Source organism: Urocitellus parryii, chromosome 11, assembly GCF_045843805.1.
Source record: "Urocitellus parryii isolate mUroPar1 chromosome 11, mUroPar1.hap1, whole genome shotgun sequence".
Lineage (NCBI taxonomy): Eukaryota > Metazoa > Chordata > Mammalia > Rodentia > Sciuridae > Urocitellus > Urocitellus parryii.
In genome coordinates, this window is record NC_135541.1 from 35,530,634 (window position 1) to 35,556,054 (window position 25,421).

At 36.0% G+C, this 25,421-nt stretch overlaps 2 protein-coding genes across 3 annotated transcripts in view; one reads left to right on the forward strand and one right to left on the reverse strand.

Annotated features, from left to right (window-relative positions):
* Positions 1–25,421, forward strand: part of Zfyve9 (zinc finger FYVE-type containing 9) — a 193,966-nt gene that overhangs the window by 112,160 nt on the left and 56,385 nt on the right. Inside the window, exons 5-10 of one of the 2 annotated variants that reach the window (XM_026382170.2) lie at positions 8,588–8,687; positions 11,081–11,257; positions 12,906–13,075; positions 18,500–18,620; positions 19,883–20,005; positions 21,725–21,880. In XM_026382170.2, the coding sequence (XP_026237955.2) occupies positions 8,588–8,687; positions 11,081–11,257; positions 12,906–13,075; positions 18,500–18,620; positions 19,883–20,005; positions 21,725–21,880 (847 nt within the window). The remainder of the gene's footprint in view (positions 1–8,587; positions 8,688–11,080; positions 11,258–12,905; positions 13,076–18,499; positions 18,621–19,882; positions 20,006–21,724; positions 21,881–25,421) is intronic. The other variant, XM_026382175.2, reaches the window with a different exon arrangement.
* The window catches only part of Cc2d1b (coiled-coil and C2 domain containing 1B), a 77,699-nt gene continuing 75,472 nt past the window's right edge, over positions 23,195–25,421 (reverse strand). Inside the window, exon 25 of the mRNA XM_077791015.1 lies at positions 23,195–23,219. The gene's annotated coding sequence lies outside the window, so the exon portion shown is untranslated. The remainder of the gene's footprint in view (positions 23,220–25,421) is intronic.

Sequence of the window (25,421 nt, forward strand, 5' to 3'; positions counted from 1 at the left end):
TGCTAATAATTCATCATCCATATAGTGAAATATTTGTAGTTCAGGATTTTGATTTCTAAGTGGCTGGATTACTTTGTTAACATAAATTTGACACATAAATTTGACACATAGCTGGGCTGTTAGCCATCCCTTGAGGGAGTACTTTCCACTCATATCTCTGATCAGGACCTTCATGATTCAGTGCAGGGATAGTAAATGCAAAACGTGGACTATCCTCAGGATGAATTGGAATTGAAAAAAAAACAATCTTTAATATCTATAACTAAAACATACCAAGTTTTTGGCAAAGCAGACAATTGATGAATCCCCAATTGAGCAGGTCCCATAATAACCATCTCATTATTAATGGCTTTTAAATCTTGCAATAATCTCCATTTACCAGATTTCTTTTTGATGACAAAAATGGGAGTATTATGGGGAGATACAGAAGGTTGTATATGTCCTTCCACTAATTGTTGTTTGACCAGATCATGGGCTGCTTGTATCTTTTCTTTAGTCAGGGGCCACTGAGGAACCCATACTGGTCTTTCTGATTTCCATGTAATTTTTATTGTCTCAGTGGCCCTTTGTGAAAATCCAACCCATGTCTGTCTATTCCTTGATCTATTTGTATTGGTGCTGCTATACCTTGTTCTTGTTTTTCTAATCTTTTTCCTTTCCTAAAACCTTGTCTAGCCATAATAGTGGGTGCATTTTGATTGATGTTATTTGTTAATGTCAAACCTAATTGATCTAGGACATCTTGTTCCCATAAATTTACGGGAAGATGATCCAATACATATGGCTGTATAGTTCCTTCACATCCTTCAGGATCCTTCCAATCTAATACCATTGCACTTCTATGGGAATTAGTCGCCACTCCTAGGCCTCGAAGCGTTTGAGTGGCTTGTTGTAATGGCCAATGTTTTGGCCATTCTTTTTTTTTTTTTTTTTGCTGGAAGGTATTAGTTTTATTTTCTCTCTGAAATTTTAGGAATATTCCTTTCCATTTTAAATTTAATTTAATTTATTTTTATGTGGTGCTGAGAATCAATCACACCCAGTGCCTCACACATGGTAGGCAAGAGCTCTACCACTGAGCTACAACTCCAACTCTACTCCTTTCTTTTAAGTAACCCATCAACTATATTTCATGACACAAATTTGAAATACAAACCAATATCCATATTCTGTTTTTCAATAGCAAAGGTAGCAGCCGCTCAGGGCAACATAAAGCTAAATCAGGAATGGAGACATCCCAGCCCCATATCTGCTACATAGGAAAGTTGACTGAGGAAGAGAACAGGACAGTGTGGTAGGGGTCTTGATGCACAGGAATGGGCTGGTTTCCCCATTTTCTCACACTATTATGGTAGGAATACAGACTTTAGGTATAGTTAGGTGCCAGTTGCTAAAGAAGTCAGGACCTCTTGAAGTCACTGTAGGGAGCAGCAAGAAATCGGAACAAATTCTGTATTGCTCAGTTGCACAGAGGCAGCTCTCTTACACTGTGTTTTTCTTCTTCCATAAGACACAAGCAACCACAGCTCCAAGGAGGACCAGGCCAGTAACAATCCCCATGATGGGGATGGTGAGCTGAAAGGGTGGCTCTCCACAGCTGCCCATTTCTGGAAGTTTCCAACCCCTACAAGACTGGCCTCTACAAGTTCCATGTCCTGGGTCTGGTCCTCTCCACCTCATGCCAGTTCAGAGTGATCTTCTTAGGGTAGAAGCTAAGAGCCCAACACCTCAGAGTGATGTGTCCTTAAGGGTGGTGAGTCACATGTGTCTTTGGGGAGGGGAGGGTCGCCCTCGCTCTGGTAGTAGTGGCAGCGCAGGTTATTAAAGTTCACTCAGTTCAATCTGTGCGGCGTTCTTGGCTTTCTGTGTGTTCCTAACCCAATAATCCGACCCCTCTTGCTCTATCCGTGGTGCCCACGGCTCCTCCCTGGGATTCTCGGCGACGCTGTCCAAGCGCACGAACTACGTGTTGTCCACGTAGCCCACGGAGATGAAGCGGGGCTCCCCGTGGCTGGGCTGGGACACCGAGGTGTCAAAATACCTCAAGGAGTGGGAGCCTGGGGGCAGGAGTGGCTCATACCTGTGCAATCCTTTTCAGGGCATCCAACCCGGGTCCCAGGTTGACTACACCGGGTGGAGAGGAGCGGCCTCCAGGGTCTAAGATGGCGGTGGGATGCTGGAGGGAGGGGCTGAGGGGCGGGGAGGAGGGTCAGGAAGAGTCTCGCCAAGCCGGGGAGAGTCTGGGTCAATACTGGCATGGACGCAGCGTCCTAGATTTCCTCGGGGTCCCGCAAGCTCACAGGACAGGCGATCCTGTTGCTCCTCTGGCTCAAGAGGCTATTTCCCTCCCTATCCTGCACGCACCCGCCCAGGTCTCTGTCAGGTCCAGGTATCCCAAGAGCAGCAGGAGCAGGGTTCGGGGCTCCATCACTCCCATCCTGCAGCTTGGTCTGTTTTGGCCATTCTTGACGAGAGATGATGCTAAGGTCTGCACCTGTATCCAGTAGCCCATTAAATTCATGTCCTTGAATATTTAGTTTTAGCATGGGGCGAGAATCTAAATTTAAAGAAAGCATAGCCCAATCTACACCTGTGGAGCCTAATCCCTTGGAACCTCTTTCTACAGCATGACTGGAAAATTTATCATGTAGGCTGGGTATTATTAGTAACCGTGCTATTCTATCTCCTGGTGAAATTACTGATATACCCTTTGGAGAACTGGCTATAATTTTTATTTCACCTTCATAATCAGGATCAATTACCCCAGGACTTATCATAAGTCCTTTTAGAGTAGAATAGCTGCATCTCAATAATAAGCCTACTGTTCTTTGGGAAGGGGTCCTCTTACCCCTGTGGGAATGATTTGAACTCCCATCTCTGGAGTTAGTACTGATCTGGCGGAGGCGCAGATGTCCAACGCTGCGCTCCCTCTGGTTTGTCTGATGAGGGATCTGATGGACAATGTGTCCTGGGCACTACCCTGATGGGGTTGCTGGGTTCCTCCAGTGCTCCGTATATTTGTGGTTTGGGGCCCCGGAGCATTGGGGCCCCCTGTCCATTTTTTGGCAACGGAGCCTGATGCCTTTCTCCACGATATTGTGGATAAACACCTTGTCCTTGTTCGTTTTTTGATAATGGAGTACTCTCTATGGTGGTTTGAGAACGGCATTCATTAGCCCAATGTCTCCCTCTACGGCATCGTGGGCAAATACCCGGTATTCTACTCCTTTGATACCTAGTTTTGTTAAACCCTCCTCCTATGGGGCAATTCCTTTTAAAATGTCCTGTTTGTTCACAATTGTAGCATGTTCTTGGCCTGGCATCTAAAGCCTGTTTTACTGCAGCTGCCACAACTTGCTCTTGTTCATTAATGTCTCTACATAATTTAATATATGTGTTTAAATCTTCATGTTTCCATGGTCTAATGATATCTCTGCACCAACGATTGCTTGGTCATAAGCCAGTTGTTTTATTAATGGCATTGCTTGTTCTGTATTCCCAAAAACTCTGGTAGCTGTTTGAATAAGCCTATCTACAAATTCAGTGTAAGGTTCATTAGCTCCTTGTATTATCTTAGATAATTGACCTTGTAAACATCTATGTCCTTGTTAAGTCTTCCATGCCTTAACTGCATCTACAGCAATTTGTAAATATACACCAGGATCATATGCAATTTGTTGCTGCTGATCCTCATAAGGTCCCTTTCCTCACAACATATCTAGATTTCTCTGAGGATAACCAGCTGCTGCATTTTGCCTAGCCGTCTCCTTGCAAAATTCCTCATTGGCAACCTTCCATAACAGGTATTGTCCTCCATTTAGCACAGCTTTACACACATTAGCCCAATCTGCTGGAGTCATGTTTAAGTTGGTAATGGATTTGACCAAGCTTACAGTGAAGGGTGCTTGAGGACCATAGGTTGTTACAGCCTCTTTTAGCTGCTTCACTGTTTTGAAATTTAAAGCATGGTAAATTCGCTGCCCTCCTACCTCAAATACAGGGCTTGTTAATACTTGAGATCCTGTCTCAGGATCCCAACTATCAACTGTGGGGGTTGGGGGCCTCCCAGCATATGGAGGTGGCCTTGTTAGTTGGACATTTACATCCTCTGGTGATAGAAAGGTGTTAGTAGCAGTCTCCTTTTGTAACTTTCCCCCTGATGGCTTTTTCTGCTCTAAACTTCCTTCCTCTGGCTGACTAGTTCGAGAGACCTTCTCTTTTACTTGAATCTTTTCCTCTGTCTGACTAGCTCGAGAGACCTTCTCTTTTACTTGAATCTTTATGTCTTCTCCTTCCTCTACCATTGTCTGAACTGAAGGCTTTGGACTAAGCAAACAAGATATGAACGTCCACAGTGGCAATGTGCCAACTGGCAGAGTCCCTGGGCTTTTCTTTTCTATTCTTTTTAAATCTTCACCATGATGGTTCCATTGTGAGATATTTAACAGCTCCTCCTTAAAAATCCATGGGGTACATTTTTGTATTGTATCAACGTATGCCCTGACTGCTCTTGATTTTACTGGGATACCTCCTTCCTCTAACAATTTACTTAACACTCTTTCAGTTTGTTTTTTACTAATTTCTTATCCCATATTTCTACTATAATACAACCCAACAAGATAACACCAAACAAAACCAAGATAGAATGAAATAAAAATGGAACAACAAAAAATCATTATCACCTTTCTTCCTATCTGTTCCTCAGACTCAAATAGTTTTTCCTCAGATGTGAGCGGTTTTTCTTCTGTCTCACTCATCTCTAGGGACAGGCAACTTAAAACAAAAGTGAAGCAAAACAAAAGAGGAATCTTAAAATGGCTACCCATCCTCTCGCCCTGCCCTCAGGGGGGAGCAGTTTACTTACCCTCAGTCACTCCCCGTGCGAGCCACCAAATGCTGCAGTCTGGCTGTACACAATTCAGGAGCCACTTGTCAAAAGAAACTAACTTTATTTTTAGAACCACACACGCCAAACAAAGCAGCTCCTCAGGAAAAAACCCTCAGAGCCCAACTGCCACCACCGGCTTCCCACAAGCCTCTCACCCCAACACAAGCCTCACCACCTCCTAATATCCTCCTGCTCTTGAGGCTGATTGGCTGGGTCGCGTGTGCGGAGCCAAAGAAGTCCCCCAATGAGCAGCTCCGTGGTCTGAAAGGGCAGGGAAACAGCCCAATGAGCATCACCACAGAGGAGCCAATCAGCTAGATGTTGCTGGGGCCGCTGTGAGCCAATCATCAGCCGGCAGCTGGAAGTTTGCTGGGGCTCCTTTGGCTGTGGCTCTCAACAATATGTATTGTAATATCATAATTTGTTTCTTCACAACTAGGCAGATTGTGTTGTTTGAAGTCATTCGTAACCACTAGGCCTATTCACCTTGAGGTCATTATAATTATAAACTGCCTAAAAAATATGTTTGACTGTCATTGTTAAAATTGAGGGACCCTAAATTATTTTACGAATTTGGGCATGAGTGATATAGCCCTTTCCAGATAGATGCACATTAATGTTTGTTTTTCCTTTCATTTATGTAGTAATTTCACTTATCAAAGAAGCAATGAACAAACACTTATTGAGAATCTGTTATGTTTTAGACACAGTGATAACTTTGGGAATACTGAAATTGTGTTTAAAATAATTAATTAGTCCATTGCTTCATAGTGTAGTTTCTCATTTTAATGCAAGGAAGTGGAGAATAAGTTAAATAAATGCAATATACTATGTCAGTTGTGATAATAGAGATATAGTATTTAATAAGATATTTCAGCTGTATAATAATTTAAGTTCAAGTTTGCAAAATATTTAATTCTCTTTATTTCTAAAAGTGATTTTACATTTTTACTCTAAGCCCACAGAATCAGGAAAGGTACTTAGATGATATTTAGATAATCTATGTGGTAGGGTATGTTTGGTTGTCATAATGTCACTCTGACCTCATGTGGGAGAAAGACAAAGGATCTCTCTCGGGTCTCTTTTTAAAGAATACTAGTCCCATTTATGAGAGATCCTGACCTAAGCACCTTTCAAAGTTTGCCTTACTTCCCAACACCATCACTTTGTTGTGTGGGGAGTAGGATTTTAGCACATTTTGAAGGGACTCAAACATTCAGACCATAGCACTTGTCTGTTACCCAGCTCTGTTAATTGTAAATGAATCTTCATAGAATTTGGTGCAAATGTGAGCAAGTTGTTTAACCATCCAAACTCAGTTTCTTCCTAGAAAAAAATAAGCTTACCATAACCTTTCTACTTCTTTCAATTTATAATTGTTTTGAAAGTGTAAAGCCCTTTGAAAACTAAATTGGTAGTTATAGTAGCTAGATATGTTAATTTTAGTAACAGGAAGATAATCTATCTAATGTTGACCTCATTACCCTTCATCCCTTGGTTCAGCTTTGTAAGATATAGGATGCTTGGCCCTAAACACTGGAGAAGCAGAATTTATCTTACTGAGGAATGGCTTTCTTCCTCTATGAAGGGCTATGTGATCAATGACTAACAAGGTATCCAGGAAATTAAGTCTTAACAGGAGCCTAAGGGGACTATTATTACATAGTGTAGAAGGAAGAAGAAGGTGAAATTCCAGCTAAACCCAGAAGGTGAAAATGAGGTCTCAAAGCCAGGTGAAGTGGTACACACCTGCAATCTCAGTTATTTTTGAGGCTGAGGCAGAAGGATGCAAGTCCCAGGCCAACCCCAGCAATTTAGCGAAACCTTGTCTCTAAATAAAAAATAAAAAGAATTAGTGATGTACTCGGTGATAGAATAACCTTGGGATCAATTCCCAGGACAAAACAACAACAACAAAAAAAAGGAAATTTATTTAGTCTTGAGCTAAGTACAGTGGCACAGACATGTATTCCCAGAGAGGATTACAAATTTGAGGCCGGCTTCAGGAACATAGCTAGACCCTCATTCTTGATTTGAATTTATGGTAATCAAAACTATACTGATATTTTATCTCAAACCAGTTAGAATGGCCACCAAGAATACAAACAATAAATACTGGAAAGGATGTGGAGAAAAAGAACACTTTTACATAAACCTTCTGGAAATCAACGTGGAGTTTCCTTAAAAGAGTAAGAATGGAACCACCCTATGACCTAGCTATGCCACTCTTCAGTATTTATCCTAAAGAATTAAAGTCATCATACTATAGTGTAATATGCATGCCCATGTTTATAGCAGCACAATTCACCAGCCTAGGTGTGCATCAGTGGATGAATGGATAAAGAAAGTGTGGTTTATATACATGATAGAGTTTTATTGGCCATAAAGAAAGATGAAATTATGTCATTTGCAGGAAAATGGATGGAATTAGAGACCATTATGTTAAGCAAAATAAGCCAAACTCAGAAGGTCAAGGGTCATATGTATTCTTTCATGTGGAAGCTAGAGAGGAAAAAGGAAAAGAAAGGTAGAGGTAATCTCATAAAAATTGAAGGGAAATCAGTAAAATAGAAGAAAGGTTCCAGGGGGAGGGAGGATGGGAGAGAAAGGGGAAATACTAGGGAATGATATTGGCCAAATTATGTTATTATATCATGTACATGTATAAATATGTAACTGAATTCCACTATTATGAACAACTATAATGTACCAATAAAAAATGTAAAAAAAATAGAAATAGCCATTTGCTCTCTTAAAAGGACTGAATCTAATTGTTTTAGGCAAGATGCAAATAAAAAGAATAATAGAAAATGTAAAAAAAAATCAAAAGGGCTGGGGAGATAGCTCAATGGTAAAGCACCTCTGGTTCAATCCTCAGTACCAAAAAAAGAAGAAGAAAAAGAGGTTCTGGAAATTGGCATGGCTGATTTTTGGTTGCCTGCTTTGATTTCCTGTAGCTGAAACTATACTTAAAAATTTTAATGATTGAGTTCTATATTTTCATCCCTGTCCTTCATAGCAAACCAATAGCTAGTGTGATTATTACTCCATACAAAAGGACAGAAGAAAACAGAAGTTAAAACCCAGAAATTCCTATTGGTGTTCGTTTTATCCTGCTATAATTCCTTTTCAAACAAATAGCAGATACAACTATGTTTAAATGCCCATATTATATAATACTGTTCCTAGAAATTTGCCTAAAGGTAACTCTTGTTATGTATTGTCTTGTTATGTATTTGTTGTCTGACCTTGGCCAGGGTTTTTATTTTTAGCAAACTTTATTGATTTTCTTATTGTTGATAGACTTGTAAATCTCATTCTTGATTTGAATTACTCAGCTTCCTGACTGCATTTTCTTTTGAAGTTTTTGGTTTTGTCTAATACAGCTCATGGCCAGTCAGTAGTGATCATATTGGTTTGCTCCTTTTGCACTTTATTTTTTGTTGTTGTTGTTGTTTGGTATCAGGGATTAAACCCAGTGGCACTTTACCCCAGAGCTATGTCACCAGCCCTTTTTATTTTTTATTTTGAGACTGTCTCCATTAAATTGCTGAAGGTCTGGTTAAATAGCCGAGGCCTTGTCAAACATGCAATCCCCCTCTCTAAGCCTCCCAAATTGCTGGGATTACAGGTATGTGCCACCATGCCTGGCCTTTTGCACTGTTTTCCTAGTAAGTTTAGTATTTTTTTCCCCCACAGGTTTTCTGTGCTTCCTGCTGTAGCCTGAAATGTAAACTGTTATACATGGACAGAAAGGAAGCTAGAGTGTGTGTAATCTGCCATTCAGTGCTAATGAATGGTAAGTATTAAAACAGGTTGATTTCCCAGTCATTGAGATAAAACAAGAGAATTCCTATGAAAAGGTTTCTTTTTCTTTACAAGTCATTCACTTTCTCAAATGTTATAACTTTGAAATATTGAGTTTAATTTTCATGTTTTGAAAGTTTCTTAGCATTTCAGAATTCCTGTGTCTAATTTAATGAATAGAATACTAAAGTCAGGTAAGTTTTATTGGAAGAATGAATTTCTTTGGAAATTGGGTGTTGTATAATGGTTTGTTCTGGAGAAATGACTGGAAAGGGGTGGGGTTAGGTGTTATTGACTATTTAGATGATGAAATATTAAAATTAGGCAAGGTTTTCCTTTTTACAGAAGCTCTTCTTTTCTATGAAACGCCATAATGACTTAGGATATATTATTAACAGCACTTTTTTTTATCCACCTTGTTAAAAATAAATATTTTAGCACCTAAGATCAAGTAGCAAGTTGTACTTTTTTTCAGGTATTTCCTTAATACACCTTAGATTTGCTATAAAGATAATGGCTTTGAATGAAGTTGTTATGTGGTAAAAGAATACAGCCAGAGGAAGGTAAATAAAACTTACTGTTTATCTTTTATGGAAGTGGAAATAAATCCAGGGGCATTTAAATTAAAAGCAAACATCACAACCTAAAAACATTCAGTATTCTTATAAAGGGAAACAATAAAACTGAGCAGACTATAGTATTTTCTCTTTGAATGTGTCTTTGTATAGTTGCCATAAAATGTTGAACCTAGACACCAGTGCTACCTGTGCCCAGATAGTGTACCTCTTGGAGACTGGAACTTAACTGCTCTGAGATCCCTCCTGCTCTGTCTGTCTGCATTGCTCATAGTGATGTTTTCCTGTTGCTGGCTTATTAACCTATTGCATGTCAATTAATCTAATCTGTTCTAATCTCCTATGATCCACCCAATTTCCTCCCATTTCTGAATTCTTATAATTTTGATCAATTATGAATCATTCTCTCTACTCTTAAGGGTCACTTTTGGATGGTGGTTATTCATACAGTTGCTTAATGGATGATTTTTATTCCACTGCTTTCACTTTGGACACATGCACAGAAGGAGTATGTTGCTTAATTATGATACATAATACCTCTTTTATTCAATGAGGTCTTCCAACTTTATGGCAATTTTTTTAAACTTGGTATAGCTAAAGATGAAGGAAATGGCAGAGGATTTATATGGAATAATACTTTTTATTAAGTCAAGGAGGCCCTTAATAGGGGATCCTAAGGTAATCCACTTTTCTTGGTTTTTCCAGCATCTTTCCTCTTGCATGGCTTAGCCCAGTCTTTTTCTGAGTATTTAATTTGATGCTTTTCAGTGTTCCCTCTTTTTTCTTTCTCCTTTTCTCTTCCTTCCCTCTTCCTGCAGTGCTTTAAAAGGAACATAGCTTTTGTTACTAGCCTTGTCATTCAGTTTGGAGGCAATAAATATTCAAAATCTTATGGATCATTCCTTGATATTGATTGAGATTTTTGAAAAGGTACTAAAAAATTGGGTAATTTCTGTTCCTGGGCATGCTATTACTTCATAATAAAAATAAAATTTGATATATTTTGTTTCTATAATACTTTTCGTCCTGTTTACTTTTAAAGATAATAGTTGATATGTCAATATTTAATTAAAGGGTATACAGAATCAATGTATTTGTGATCATTTACATTGATGAATCACAATTATATCGGCACATTTTCATGTTCAAATGGGTCCTATGCTTTTGAGACACACCAAAGATGTGAAATGGTTATTATATTGTTGGATTATTTTTTACAGGATAATTATTGTATAAAAGCAGAATTCATAAAAATTTTTTGAGAGGTGTTCTTCTGAGCTTTATGCTTTTGAATTTTTTGAATGAGATTTTATCTCAACTAAGAAGAGCCTTGAAGTCTAGAAATGAACCATACAACAGAGTTATATTATTTGTGTCCCTGATTTTTATAGTTTATAAAATGCATTATTTAATAAAACAAAGCCCAAAACACCTAACTATTTCAAGAAAATCCTTAAAGTTAGATATTATTTTACTCCCTCTTAAGGAAGTGTACAGTCTCCTTAAGGATGCCATGGATCTAATCTTTAACTCAGACTGATCTACTCTCAGTTGTATCAGAATAATCATGTAATTATTATTTTTTAAAATATCATATAATCCTTGTTTGCTCCAGCCAAATAGTTTTATGTAGACAAATGGTCTCCTTTATTAAATAAAATCACCCATCTTCTTAATATCTTCACTAGCTGAAAGAGAGACATACTATGAGTATTAGTGAGGAGGAGCTACATTATTTATCCAATATTGTGGAGGTCTTGATGTCCATATTGCAATCCATTCACATTGATTGTGTCTGTATTTGCTTTAGCTCAAGCCTGGGAGAACATGATGAGTGCCTCAAGCCAGAGCCCTAACCCTAACAATCCTGCTGAATACTGTTCTACTATCCCTCCCTTGCAGCAAGCTCAGGCCTCAGGAGCCCTGAGCTCTCCACCTCCCACTGTGATGGTACCTGTGGGAGTTTTAAAGCACCCTGGAGCAGAAGGTAGGGGATCATGTGCTATTCTCTCTCTTTCTCCTCACCAAGTTCCTCTGAAAAGGTGCTGATGTGACTTTACAGCACAATTCTTTAAAACACTATAGATCAGTCCCTTTGAATGGTTATTAAAGTGGAAGAACAAGGTGAGAAATGTGTTAAGACTCTATCTGGACAAAGTAAAAAATAATATTGTATTGCCTGATATTTTGTAGGCACTTCTAAAAATATGTCAGTCTACTCTTCATTTTAAGAATGGAATGAGTACACAACTTCTACTTGAAAAGAGTTGGAGAATTGAAGTCAGCCTATAAAATCCTTGCTTGCAGCCTACCTTGTAAATGTTCTTTGTAGGAGTTTACTAAGTGATAAAAATGATAATTCTTCCTTCTCACCAGCCCATTCTAGTGTTGCTTTTTGGAATATATGTTACCATTTTCTCTTTTCATTTTTAATCTATCTATCAAAAAACATGAATATATTATCATAGGTACATAGACCTTTAAATCCAGGACTTGAATTCTGATCATGTCATGACAGATAGGAAATTATAGGCTCAATTTATTTTTGGATTATTACTTCTTTATTGATTATGATATGGTCAGATGAAAGACATTTTTTAAATTCAGAAGATTATGAATAGTAGAAGTAATGATTATATATTTCCTTAAAATAATCTTGTCAAGATGTATCCCTTGATGATTAAAATCAGTCTTCCTTCATTAATTTTATGTCTTTTCATCTAGTAATATTCCCTTCCCCTTGCTAAATAGCCCGACTTTCCCTTTTGAAGATCAAAGATTTCTATTGAGATTATCGTACTTTCCCTCATTTTCCCTTCTTTTCAGATCATCCCTTAGTGATATTCCTTTGTGTTTTTGTGAATTTAGGCTTGCTTTTCTCAAAATCTTTATTCTCTTTTACTTCATTTGTCTTTTTTGTTGTTCTTCCCTAGTCTCTCTTTGTTTTGACTGGATTGATTTCCAGAATTGCATGTAAAGATATTGTTTCATCAGACTTAGTTTTCTAGCTTTTCCCTGTCCTTTATTAAAATGAAAATTACTTTGTACTGCCAGATCAATCTTTTTCTTCTTCACTTGTATTCTAGCCAAAGATCTGGTCAGTTTGCTTCCCAATTCTTAATATATCTGTGCCAACTCTTCTTTTATTAAATAATAATTCTTCAACATTCTTCAGGGCATCTTTTGCCCTTTAAAAATATCATACGACTTTTCTAGATATTTAATTCCTGTGGAAACCTTATAATTTGGGGGAGATGTGGATTTATATTGATAGCTTTTTTTCTTACCATGAGTTTATTTTCTAGATGCTTAAAACACTTTTCTTAGTTTCTCTGTCAGTGATACAGGATGCGTATAAGACATAATCATAGATGTGTTTAGGATTTTGAATATTTTAACACAGTATTTAAATATTTGCCTAAAAGTTATATCAAAAATATATATTTAAACATGTATTTTTTATTAATTTATAAACCATTTTTACACACAGTTATAATTCTGATATTTCTGATTGTAAGAGGCCAAATAGTGATTTCTTTGTACATCTGGAATTGGTGACCTTCCCTTCTTTGATGTTAGAAACACTATCAATATCACATTGATGCCTATTTTATATTTCTGGTCCCTTCCTCAAGTGGCTCAGCCCAGAGAGCAGAGGAGAGTTTGGTTCGCTGATGGGATCTTGCCCAATGGAGAAGTTGCTGATGCAGCCAAATTAACAATGAATGGAACTTCCTCTGCAGGAACTCTGGCTGTGTCTCATGACCCAGTCAAGCCAGTAACTACCAGTCCTCTACCAGCAGAGGTAAGAAAAACAAAACAGCAACTAAAAGTGAGTACAGTTTGCTCAGCATTGTGCTACATCTTTCTTGCTTTTTGCTAAGTTGAGTGACTTTTGTGTAGAACTCTGAAGGTTTTGGATAGTGCAAATAAGTATTCATGGATGTATTTATAAGAGTAAAGTAAATGTGCCAAAATCAGCTTCTTCTTGTTTGCTCTAGAGAAGGTTTTCTTAAAAGAGTATTTTTTTCCAAGAGAAAGGTTCTCATTAAGGTTGTTCTCAAGTGAACTCAAGCTGCTGCTATAACTAGAAGTCAGGCTAGAGAGTCTTCGCTTCTTGATACATTGGTTTTCTTTTTTCTTTCTTTCTTTCTTTCTTTCTTTCTTTCTTTCTTTCTTTCTTTCTTTTTTTTTTTTTTTTTTTTTTTTTTTAGTATTTGTGCTTGCATCAAGAAGCCCTTTGCCAGTAAGCTACATCCCTCAGCCCTTTTATTTTGATTCAGTGTTTCACTAATCTGCCCAGGCTGGCCTCAAACTTGCAATCCTCCTGCCTCAGTTTTCCAGTTCTCTAGGATTATAGGTGTGCACCACTATGCCCAGCAGATACATTGGTTTTTAAATCATGTTTCCCAAGTTCTGTGGTGGCCTTGAGAGTGCCATGGTGAGGAAGGTTGGGGTATGTGAAGATGACTGAGGAACTAGGCTATGCTTTTCTCTTCAACTCAGGCTGCTGCTGCTGCTGCTTCTGCTGCTGCTGCTGCTGCTGCTGCTGCTGCTTCTTCTTTTTTTGTTGTTGTTTGTTTGTTTGACCTTTTGTGTTTCCATTTAAGATTTTAAAACAGGGTTCCAAATTTTTAAATAAGTTGCTACATCAGTGGCTTAATAGATGGAAGGATAATGCAAATTATTTAAAGAAACTAGCTTACATCAAACTGTCACTTTCATCTCTGTAGAAGTCCCAGTTATCATTTGAGGGCTAATGGTATTCTCTTTCTGTGGATCCTAATATTCAGAAGATAAATACCAACTATAGTTTTTGGAGTCAATGAGAAAATGTCTATCTAGAAACAAAATTAGAGATATGCAAGTAGGATCATTATATTGTGAGTTCCTTTCTATTGCTAGTTGCTTCCTTCAATCTGGTAAAGTTATAAGGCCATTAATTCCAATTAAGTATTTATATCCATCTATTGTTTGAATTAGAGTTAAAAAGTTTGAATAAAGTTTTTTTAAACGACTTTTGTAGAGCAGTTTTTGGTCCATTGAAAAATTTGAGAGGAAGATGGAGAGATTCTTTATACAACCCCTGTCCTCATGAGCTTGAAAGTTGAGAATACAGAAAAGGAAAGATGGACTGAGTATCCTAAGAGAAATGCTTGTGAACCATTGGAATTCAGGAAATGCCCTTGAACCTTCAAATGCAAAATAGGGATTGCTGAGCAGCCTAGCTCAAATCATTAGCCCTGCCTTGGCCCACACCCTTGACTCATGCCCTTGCCTGAAAATAGTTGTGAGAGCCAGGGCAATGTGCAAGTGCTCAAAAATTAACTTTGCCCTGGCTCCTCCTCTAGTTCAGTTCCTAGCAACTGCCTCTTTGCATACTAGCTACATGTACACAGCTCTTCCTCTCAGTCAACATCTTCCACCAGAGCGTACAGTTAAAAACTAATGAATCTACATTGATGCATAATCACTGAGTCCACAGTTTATATTCGGATTAGATGAAGTTTTTACTCCTGAAGTTTTCATAGAATTTTTAGTTACTAATTATTTATATTTAATAGTTTTTTTAGATATATCCATATTATTTGTGGATTAGGTCATAATTAAAATTGCATGTTGTTAAGATAATTTATTGACATACTGTATCTGTCTGTTTTCTGTTGCATTATAATAATACAATAACCACAGGCTGGGTAAGTTTCATGAAAAGAAATTTGCTTTGTCTCACAGTTCGAGAGATCTAATATCAAGGAGCAGCATCTAGTGATGATTTGAATCCTGAGAAAGTGAGGGGCATTCACCTGGCCAGAGATAGGCACATGTATATGTCTCTTTTGGTTTTTCTTCCTCTTTTTCTTCTTTCTTCCTTCCTTCCTTCCCCCCACCCTTTCTTTCTTTCTTTCTTCTTTTTCTTTTTTTTAATATATGTTATGGGGACTTGAACCCACATCCCAAGCCCTTTTTTGTATTTTATTTAGAGACAGTTTCTTTAAGTTGCTTAGGGCCTCACTAAGTTGCTGAGGTTGGCTTTGAACTCAGGATCCTCCTGCCTTAGCCTCCTGAACTTCTGGAATCTCTCCCTCTCTTTTTAAAGCTACCAGGACCCAGTCACAGCATCACCTTACTAATGACCCTGTTCACCTCACAAAGGCTCCACCTCTAAACACCATTGTTACATTAAGTTTCTGCCCTCTTAACACCTCCCAGTGGTGATTAAATTTTAAATGAAACCTTGGAGGGGGCACTCAAACCTTATCCAAACCATAGCACCCACATAGCTAAGTTTCCTGTTTGGAGAAGGGACATTAAATTGTGTCATGTCTGTCTTTATGTATTTCTAAGTCTGTTTTGGAGGATTTTATTCTATGGCTGCAGAGAGTGACAACCATAACTATTTGCAAGAGTGCAATAAACACTCATATACTCTTTACGGTATTTACCAGCTATTATCATTTTGCTACATTTACCAACACACACACACACACTTTTCTTTTTTTTTTTAAAATATCTTTATTTTATTTGTTTATTTTTTATGTGGTGCTAAGAATGGAACCCAGGACCTCACATTTGCTAGGCAAGTGCTCTACCACTGAACCACAACTCCAACCCCACACTTTTCTTTTTTTTGATGAACAATTTGAAGATTAGTTGTACTTGACTACCTGATCCTTTCAGCTTGTGTCTCTTAAGAACAAGTCATTTTCCTACATAATCACAACACAATGATCATATGAGGAGGAAATTTATTCTATAATTCTTTCTTTTATATAATCCATATTCATATTTTCCCAGTTGTCTCATTAATATTCTGTATAGCTTTTATTTATACATACTTATACATGCACAGACACAAAAATATTTAAATACCTTTATTTTTAAAAATCAGAATCCCATTAAGGATTACAGTTGCATTAAGTTGTCTTTTTCAGTTGCTTTTCTTTAATCTTGAACAGTTCCCTACTTTTTTTGGTCTTTCATTACCATTATTACTTTTAAAGCATTGGGCCATATTTTGCATAATGTCCTCAATTTGTCTTTTATTTTTTTTCATGATTAGTTTCAGATTAAACATTTTTGTCAAGGATAATAGTACTACAGAAGGTGTGTTCATTTCTTACTGGATCATATCAAGAAGTATCAGTTTGGTAATTGGTTAAGATGATGTCTCCCGTTTCTCCGTTGCAAGAGTACATTTTCCTGTTTGTAATTAATAAATAATATGAAGGGTAATATGAGACTGTGATATTCTGTTCCCTGACAATTTTTAGCCAATAATTTTACTGTACTTTGACAATTCTTATCTGAATCAGTTATGAACACGGAACTTATATGGTAACTTTCCTTTTTTCTGTCAGATTTCTTTACATCTCTTTGTGCAGTAGGTTCTTAAAACATTTTTTAATGTGCCCTATATGTCTTCATTCTAGTTTCTTTGCTTTGCCATATAATTTTTTTTCCACATTTTTTATTGGTGTATTATAATTGTCATAATAGTGGGATTTGTTGTTACTTACTTGTGCATGCACACAATATAACAATATTATTTGGCCAATATCCCTCCCAGCACTTCCCTCCTCCCACTCCATGGTTTCTTTCTTCTATTCTACTAATCTCTCTTTGCTTTTTATGCCATTACCCTCCACACCTTTTTTTTCCCGTTTTCCCTCGCTAGCTTCTATATATGAGAGAAAACATATGACCCTTGACCTTTTGAGTTTGGCTTATTTCACTTAACACAGCCCTGTCAAGTTCCATCCATTTTCCTGCAAAAGACTCAATTTCATTGAGTCTATAATTTGGCTATTATGAATTGTATTGCAGTAAACATAGGTATGCATGTATCCTTACAGTATGATGACATTAATTTTTAGGATAAATAACAAGAAGTATATAGCTGAGTCATATGGTTCCATGTAAAACATAAGTATGAATGAATACAGAAACTCTATAGAGAGTGAATGCTACAGGGTAACAATGTCTGGCTCAATATAAAAGGAACTAAACCAAGTTAATTATTCTGTTTCTGTGCTCTCATATTATTCAACATTTTTTTTAGTTTCATTTGGTAATTTGAGGAAAAACAAATGGTATAAGGCCATACTGGAATATATTTTTATCTTTTTTCAAAAAATATTTTTTTTAGTTGTAAATGGACACAGTACCTTTATTTTATTTGTTTATTTTTAATGTGGAACCGGGGATCAAACTCAGTGCCTCACACATACTAGTCAAGTGCTCTACCACTGAGCCACAACCCCAGCCCCTATTTTTCTCATTTTTATGGCTTAGTAGAGTACTTAATATTTAATAGGTGCTTAATAAATGGAGTAAATTCCTTTTTATAAAAGATATTTAAGTAGATGCCAGATGACAACTTCTTTTGATATTAAAGGATAGATTTATGCATCATTAAATAACAGATTGGAATAGATTGCTATATTTCCAGCACTAGGCCTTTAAATCAATTATAATGGCTTGTAAATAGAATTTTCCAAATATCATATAATGCCATACTGGCCACACTGAAAAATATTTTAGCAAAAAATCACTATAATCTTATAGTCCTAAACTATAGATAATATAGAAAAAAGTGTGGCAAGACATGAGCATATTTAAAAAAATAGTTTTAGAATCTTTTCAGATCTAAAATATAGCAAAGTGCTTAAAGAACATTAACCTTTAGGAGACAACTTGATGAATTTATATATATCTATGTAACCATCACCCAGGCGAAGATCTTTCTATCACCCAGAAGGTACCCTCATGCACTTTTCTGTCAATACCTGCTATCCTTTCTCCGAGGTAACCATTTTTCTGACTTCTATCACCATAAATTATTCTTGCCTATTCCTGAATTTCATATAAATAAAAACATAAATGTTTTGTGTTTAACTTTGTAAGCTCAACCTAAAATTTATGAGATTTATTCATGTTGTTCTTGCACCAGAAATTAATTTTTTTATTACTAAGTAGAATTCCATTGTGTATATATATCTAATTTATCTATTCCCGTTAGTGGACATTTGGATTATTTTTAGGGTTTTTGTTATTATGAATAAAGCTGCTGTGAATATTATAGTGTATTGAGCTGTTTTTCAAAAAGTTTTTTTTTCCAAAAAGTTTAAAGTTTAAATATTTACTTAAATTCCCATTTGTATTCTTAACTATATTCTACCAAAGTCTCAGGCTGCCTTTAATGCTCACTTTGCTGATTTGCTTTTCCTAGGCAGACATTTCTTTATTTTCTGGGAGTATTACTCAGGTTGGAAGTCCTGTTGGAAGTGCAATGAACCTTATTCCTGAAGATGGCCTTCCTCCCATTCTCATCTCCACTGGTGTAAAAGGAGGTATGTGGACTTACATATTTAAATAGGTATAGTTATATATACCAAATATTGTCTTCTGGTTAAGGGAAGGAGATGGAGTTTAAGTGATTACTATCCTTCTCCTACCTATCCAACAAAAAAAGTGCAACTACCCCAATGCCATGAAAACAGTTGTTGCTATTACTAATTATTTGAGTAGATGTTATGTTTTTATATTATAATGTCATTTTCATTCATTGGAAGGATATAATATTAATTATAATATAAAGATAGTCTATTAGAAGTTTTTCCTTTATATTTCAAAGCTACATAGTACTCTGAAGAGTTATTTGTAGTTCTAGAATTGGCTGTCTCAGATACAGTCAGGATATTAGTTTAACTTTTTGTTTTGAAGTATAATACATTCAGAAAAATACAGTAAATAAATGTGATGAGGACTTAACTTAAATAAGAGGTTTATTATTAAAAGTACTTTCAGCATGTGTGAGGCCCTGGATTTGATCCTCAGCATTGCCCTCCCCCCCAAAAAAATAAAAGAAAAAAACAACTTTATATACACACATGTAATATGTGTGAATATGTTTTATGCATATTATATATGCATATTTTTTAGATAGTTCTGATAAAAGGTAAAATTGTTTGGTCGAAATAATGCTTAACTTTACATGAAAGTATATTATCGATATATCCAAATCAGCATCTAGCCAGTAAATTTTCAGGAGGTTTATTAATCATGTCTTTTCCCTTTTATTTGGTTTTCAGTTTTTTACCTAATCTCCCTGACACCAGGCTTTCAGGTTTGCTTGCTTGCTTTTTTTTTTTTTTTGGTAGTAATTGGGATTCAACCCAGGGGTGTTTTACCACTAAATTACATCTACAGCCTTTTTGTTTTATTTGGAGACAGGGTCTTGCCAAATCACTGAAGCTGACTTGGAACTTGTGATGCCCCAGCTTCCAGAGTCTTGAGGATTATAGGCATGTGCTACCACACTCAGCTTAGAACATTTATTATGTGATGTTGTTGTGATAATTGGAAATTTTAGTTAAATAAAGAGGTTATCTTTAGACGTGGCACAAATCTTATAGGATAACCCAGACTGGATTACTTTTTATAGTGAAAAAAGACACTTGATTCTTGGACAGCAGGTACAAACCAGGACCTATGCTCACCTATAAATCAAATGTTTGTCTCTTTCGTGTGAATAATCAGCCCATTCTCCATCAGATTTCTTTCTCAATCTATCCCATTAACCAATCTATTACAATGTTTTCTCTCCTTACAGACTATGCCGTGGAAGAGAAACCATCACAGATTTCAGTAATGCAGCAATTGGAAGATGGTGGCCCTGATCCACTTGTATTTGTTTTAAATGCAAATTTATTGTCAATGGTTAAAATTGTAAATTGTAAGTTAGAAATTTATTTTTTTAATTAAAATGAGTTACTTTATAGACTCATCACTAGTAAATAAAACTTTCAAATTCATTACACACAAGGATTTTTATATAGAGCTACATTTTACTGAAAACAAAATTCTGAAAAAGTTGGTTTATATAAAATCATATAAACTGAAACTCTTGCCTTTAATCACGGAGTGAGATAGGTGACTTCTCCCTGGAGGAAAGTCAACAAATCTTGTACTCAGATTAAGTTAAGTTCTTGAGATAGGTATATTAAGTCATAATTCACCACCAGAATAACTGGAAGTGAAATAAATTATCCGAGAGTGCCAAAAAATTTACATGGTAGGTTTTAATCCCAGAAACTTTAATCATGTTACATAATCTTATTTAGGAAAAGTATTAGTTAATTAATAAGTAGTAAAACTTTAATACATCACAAATGATGATTTAGAAGAAATTTCTCAGTTCTTAGTGCTAGATTCATGAGCATCAGAATAAGAAAGAGAATAGTAACTTAAAATCTTGATTTTTTTCCATTATGGTATTTGAAAATAGAGAATGAATTTATCCTGGATGAGACAGTTTTGGAGGAAGGAGGAAGCTCTGGGGAACAGTCCTTTAGTACTATATACTAATTTTAAGTTGACCTTAGAAACAAGAAGCACCTATATATACCACTACCTTAGAGGTTCTACATTGATGAAATGTAGGTTTCTGCCTTGCTTGATCACACCTTTGAATATTTGGCCAGTTATTAATGCTTTCTGCCTTTCCTTCCAGGATCAGATTTATAATAATCTGCTTGAAATTTCCATTTATTTTATATAGTTTCTTTTTTTTTATAGGTTAGGCTTATAAATTAGCTAACCTGAAATTCCTGCAGTGTATACCTTTTTAATATAGTTGGATTGGGCACATCCTGTTTAGATACATAAACTAATAATTTTCAAAGTGAAAAAAATGGATCTTTAATTAGTTTTGATATGCATGATGGTATTCATAATTTTATTTGGATTCTTTTCATGTCCTTTGGGGATCCTATTGTGTTAGGGTACAAAGGATTGAATACTATTTTTGAATATATATATATATATCTTCTACTGTTTTGAAGTCTTCATAGCCTCAAAGTGAAAACATGGAAGAAAGTAGTCTAGAAAAGTCATCCTTTTTAATACTTTTTATAGCACAAAGCCAAGTAAAGCCATGTTGCTGTTTATCTATAACTGTCCCCATGAAAGGACTGTAATTAAAGTAGCTTATATCTTTTAACATATTAAATTTAACAAATAGACATAAATTATACATTTTTAGGTCACAACCTAAAACCTAAGCTATAATATTGGCTTTTATTATTGATTCTTATATAAATAATTATTTCCTTTGGTAAAGTGTTTTTTTTTTTTTAAATAAAGGTGTAGGACTATATCCTTTATATGGTATACTTTGGTTTTATTTTATTATTAATAGAACTGATTTTACTAATTATGCCTTTTAGTAGTAGGATTTAAAAGTTTAAGTGTTGAGAAAAGAATCAGAGGCATTGGCATGTTTTAATTTCTACAATTGTTCTTTGGCTCAGTGCAATGACCGAGTTTGAATTATATAAACTCAGTATGACCTATTTTATTCTTTGCTGTATTGTATCATAGATTTCTATTTATCTCTTTTTAGAATAGGATTGAGGAGAATGTCTTTATTTTTATATTTTTATTTCATCTGTAGATGTAAACCGGAAATGCTGGTGTTTCACAACCAAGGGAATGCATGCAGTGGGTCAGTCTGAGATAGTCATCCTTCTACAGTGTCTGCCGGATGAAAAGTGTTTGCCAAAGGACATCTTTAATCATTTTGTGCAACTTTATCGGGATGCTCTGGCAGGTGGGAATGCTTTATGACTTTGTACCCTTAGTAAATGATAAAAAATTTTGGACTTAGATAAAAAATAATAGTATTAGATTTAAAAACATGGTATAAAATATAAAAAAGGGCAGGGGATATGGCTCAGTGGTTAAGTGCCCTGGGTTTAATCCCTGGTACCCCCCAACCCTGCAAAAGAACAGTATAGAGTTAATTTGAAATTATCTAGATTCTCCAGGCTATATTATACCTTGAGGCTGAATGTAATTCCAGAAATGACCTGAGACTTTTACTTTTCTCCTCAATTTGAATATTTTCACATGTAAAGTCTTTAAATAAAGTAAAAGTAATTATATGTTCATGTGGAGGGGGGGGGGTTGTTTTTTTGTACCAGGGATTGAATTTAGGGTTTTTCTACCAATGAGCTATATCCTCGGCCTTTTCTGATTTTTAGGCTGGCCTCAAACTTGTGATCCCTGTGCCTCAGCCTCCCAAGTTACTGGGATTAGAGGCATAAACCACTGTGCTTGGCTCATGTAACTTTTGAGAGGGCAACAGATACCAGGGCATGGGAGGTTCATGAATGACATAAATGTCTTGTTCAAGAACTCATCCTTTGTTCTGGAGGCAGTGAGGAACCATTGAAGGAATTTAAGAAAATGAGTGACATAATCTGATTTACATTTTAGAGAGATGACTATAGAAGCAATACAAAAAATGGATCAAAGTCTGTGAGTCTGGTGATAGTTAAAAAGCATATATAGTATATTCATGTACTAGGATACTGCTCAAAAATAAAAACTAACATACTGCTGGTATATGCCACAAAATGGATGAATTTCAGAGACATTATACCAGGGCATAACATCTCCATTTGCTTGTTCCATTTATATGGAACAAGCAAAATGAATTCTATGGTAATAGCAATTGCACCAGTGGTTGCCTGAACTGTGGTGGGGTACAGTTGTTGGAATTGACCACAGAGCAGTCAGGGAACTTTCCTGTTTGATGTTCTATGTCCGATTGGGTAGTGGTTACATAGATGTTTACATTTATTTAAACTCATGGAACTATATACTTAAAATCTGTGTGTGGAAGGGGTTGTATATAAATCACACTCAAAATTGTTTTTTTAAAAAAGCTATGTTAGGAATTAAGGGAGAAATTACAGAACTTAATTTAAGTAATGGCAGTGGGAATAAAGAGTATTGGAGAGGGATGTATAAGGCATCGATGCTTCAATTCAATAAGATTTACTGAGTACAAGGAGCTAGAGTCAAGATTAGCTCCAGATTTCTGTCTTCGGCACCTGAGTAGGTTGGTCTTCTTTGTTGAGATGGTGAATGGAACAGGAACACATCTGGCAGAGGAGAAAAAGATAAGTTCTTAGTTCAGTTTGTTGCATTTGATGATGTCAGGTTAAATATGTAAATGGAAGATATATGGATATTGATATAGAAGATTGATCTAGGCTACTATACAAATTTGGAAGACGCAGCTTTCATGTGATAGTTGAAGTTAATGTTGTGTATGAGATAGGCCAATGTGGAGAAATTAGGGCTGTGAATGGAGTCCTGAGAGATACCTGTAAGGAAAGGATGTGACTTATGATATGAATTATGATAATTCATGTCATAAGTGTCTGGCTTATTTAATTTAAAATAATAACCTCCAGTTTTATCCATGTTTCTATAATAAATACCATATTTTCCTTATCTTACCTTTTTTTTTTTTTTTGGTACTAGAGATCGAACCCAAGGCACTTTATCACTGAGCTACATCCCCAATCCTTTTTATATTTTGAGAGGGGGTCTCAATAGTTGCTTAGGGCCTCACTAAGTTGCTAAGGCTTGTCTTGAACTGGCAATCCTACTTCAGCCTCCTGAGTCACTGGGATTACATGTGTATGCCACTGTGCACCATTTATCTTTTGATGGCCTCCTTGGTTGATTCTGTTTCTTGGCTATTGTGAATAGTGCTACAGTAAACAGGGGAGTGCAAATATCTCTTTGATAGTATTATTTATTTATTTATTTATTTATTTAATTTTTTTATTGGTTATTCAAAACATTACAAAGATTGCAGAATCACATTGGTTACACATCGGTTACACATCCACATTTTTACATAATGCCATAATAGTAACTGATAGTATTATTTAATTTCCTTTGGATTTATATACAATAGTGGAGTTGAGGATCACATTGTAGTTCTGTTTTTTTTTAATACCTTTATTGATTTATTTTTATGTGGTGTTGAGGATCAAATCCAGGGCCTCGCACATGCCGCTGAGCCACAACCCCAGCCCCCTGTTTTATTTTATTTTATTTTATTTTAAATATTTTATTTTATTTTTTAAAGAGAGAGAGAGAGAGAGAGAGAGAGAGAGAGAGAGAGAGAATGAATTTATTTATTTTTTTAGTTTTCGGCGGACACAACATCTTTGTTTGTATGTGGTGCTGAGGATCGAACCCGGGCCGCACACATGCCAGGCGAGCGCGCTACCGCTTGAGCCACGTCCCCAGCACCCCCTGTTTTATTTTTGTAACGACTTTTCATACTGTGTTCCATATGACTGTACTAATTTACATTCCCACCCAACAGTGTGAGTTTCTCTTTATCTTTATCCTCACCATTTGTTGTTTTTGACTTTGATGATAGCCATTCTAACTGGGGTAAGATTATGTTTCATTGTGGTTTTTATTTGCATTTCCCTGATGATTACTGATATTGAACATTTTTTTTTCATATACTTATTGGCTATTTGTATGTCTTCTTTTGAGAAATATCTTTTGCACTCTGTAGCCCATTTTTAAATTAGATCATTTGGGGTTTTTTTTGGCATTAAAGTTCTTGAGTTCCTGGTTATACATTTTTAAAAAGTGTCCAGATACATTAGTAGAGTTCATTTTGAACTACTAAAATATGAAAAAAAAATTTAATATCTTTATTTTATTTTTATGAGGTGCTGAGGATCGAACCCAGTGCCTCGTGCATGCTAGGTGATCACTCTACCACTGAGCTACAACCCATCCCCTAAAATATGAAAATTTTTATGAGAAAAATTACTTGGAAGTGATTGTAAAATAACAATAGTCTGAGATCAGACTATAATACATCCAAGTCGGGGCTGGGAATGTGGCTCAGGCAGTAGCGTGCTCGTCTGGCATGCGTGTGGCCCGGGTTCGATCCTCAGCACCACATACCAACAAAGATGTTGTGTCCGCCGAGAACTAAAAAATAAATATTAAAAATTCTCTCTCTCTCTCCTCTCTCACTCTCTGTAAAAAAAAAATACATCCAAGTCATCTTAAGAAATTTTCCATAATGTAGGATGAGGCATGTACATATATATGTATGACTATGTAAATAATATTTCAAAGCATACATGAGGTATAAGAGTCTCTCCTTGTACAGGAATTATTTCACAGATCATCAAATATCAGGGCTAGAAAGTATCTTAGATCATTTAGTATAAACTCTTTAATTTTTCCTATAGATGAGGAAAATGAAACCTAGATGTGTTAACGTCTTGACTAAATCACAGGCCTAGTTGGTGGCA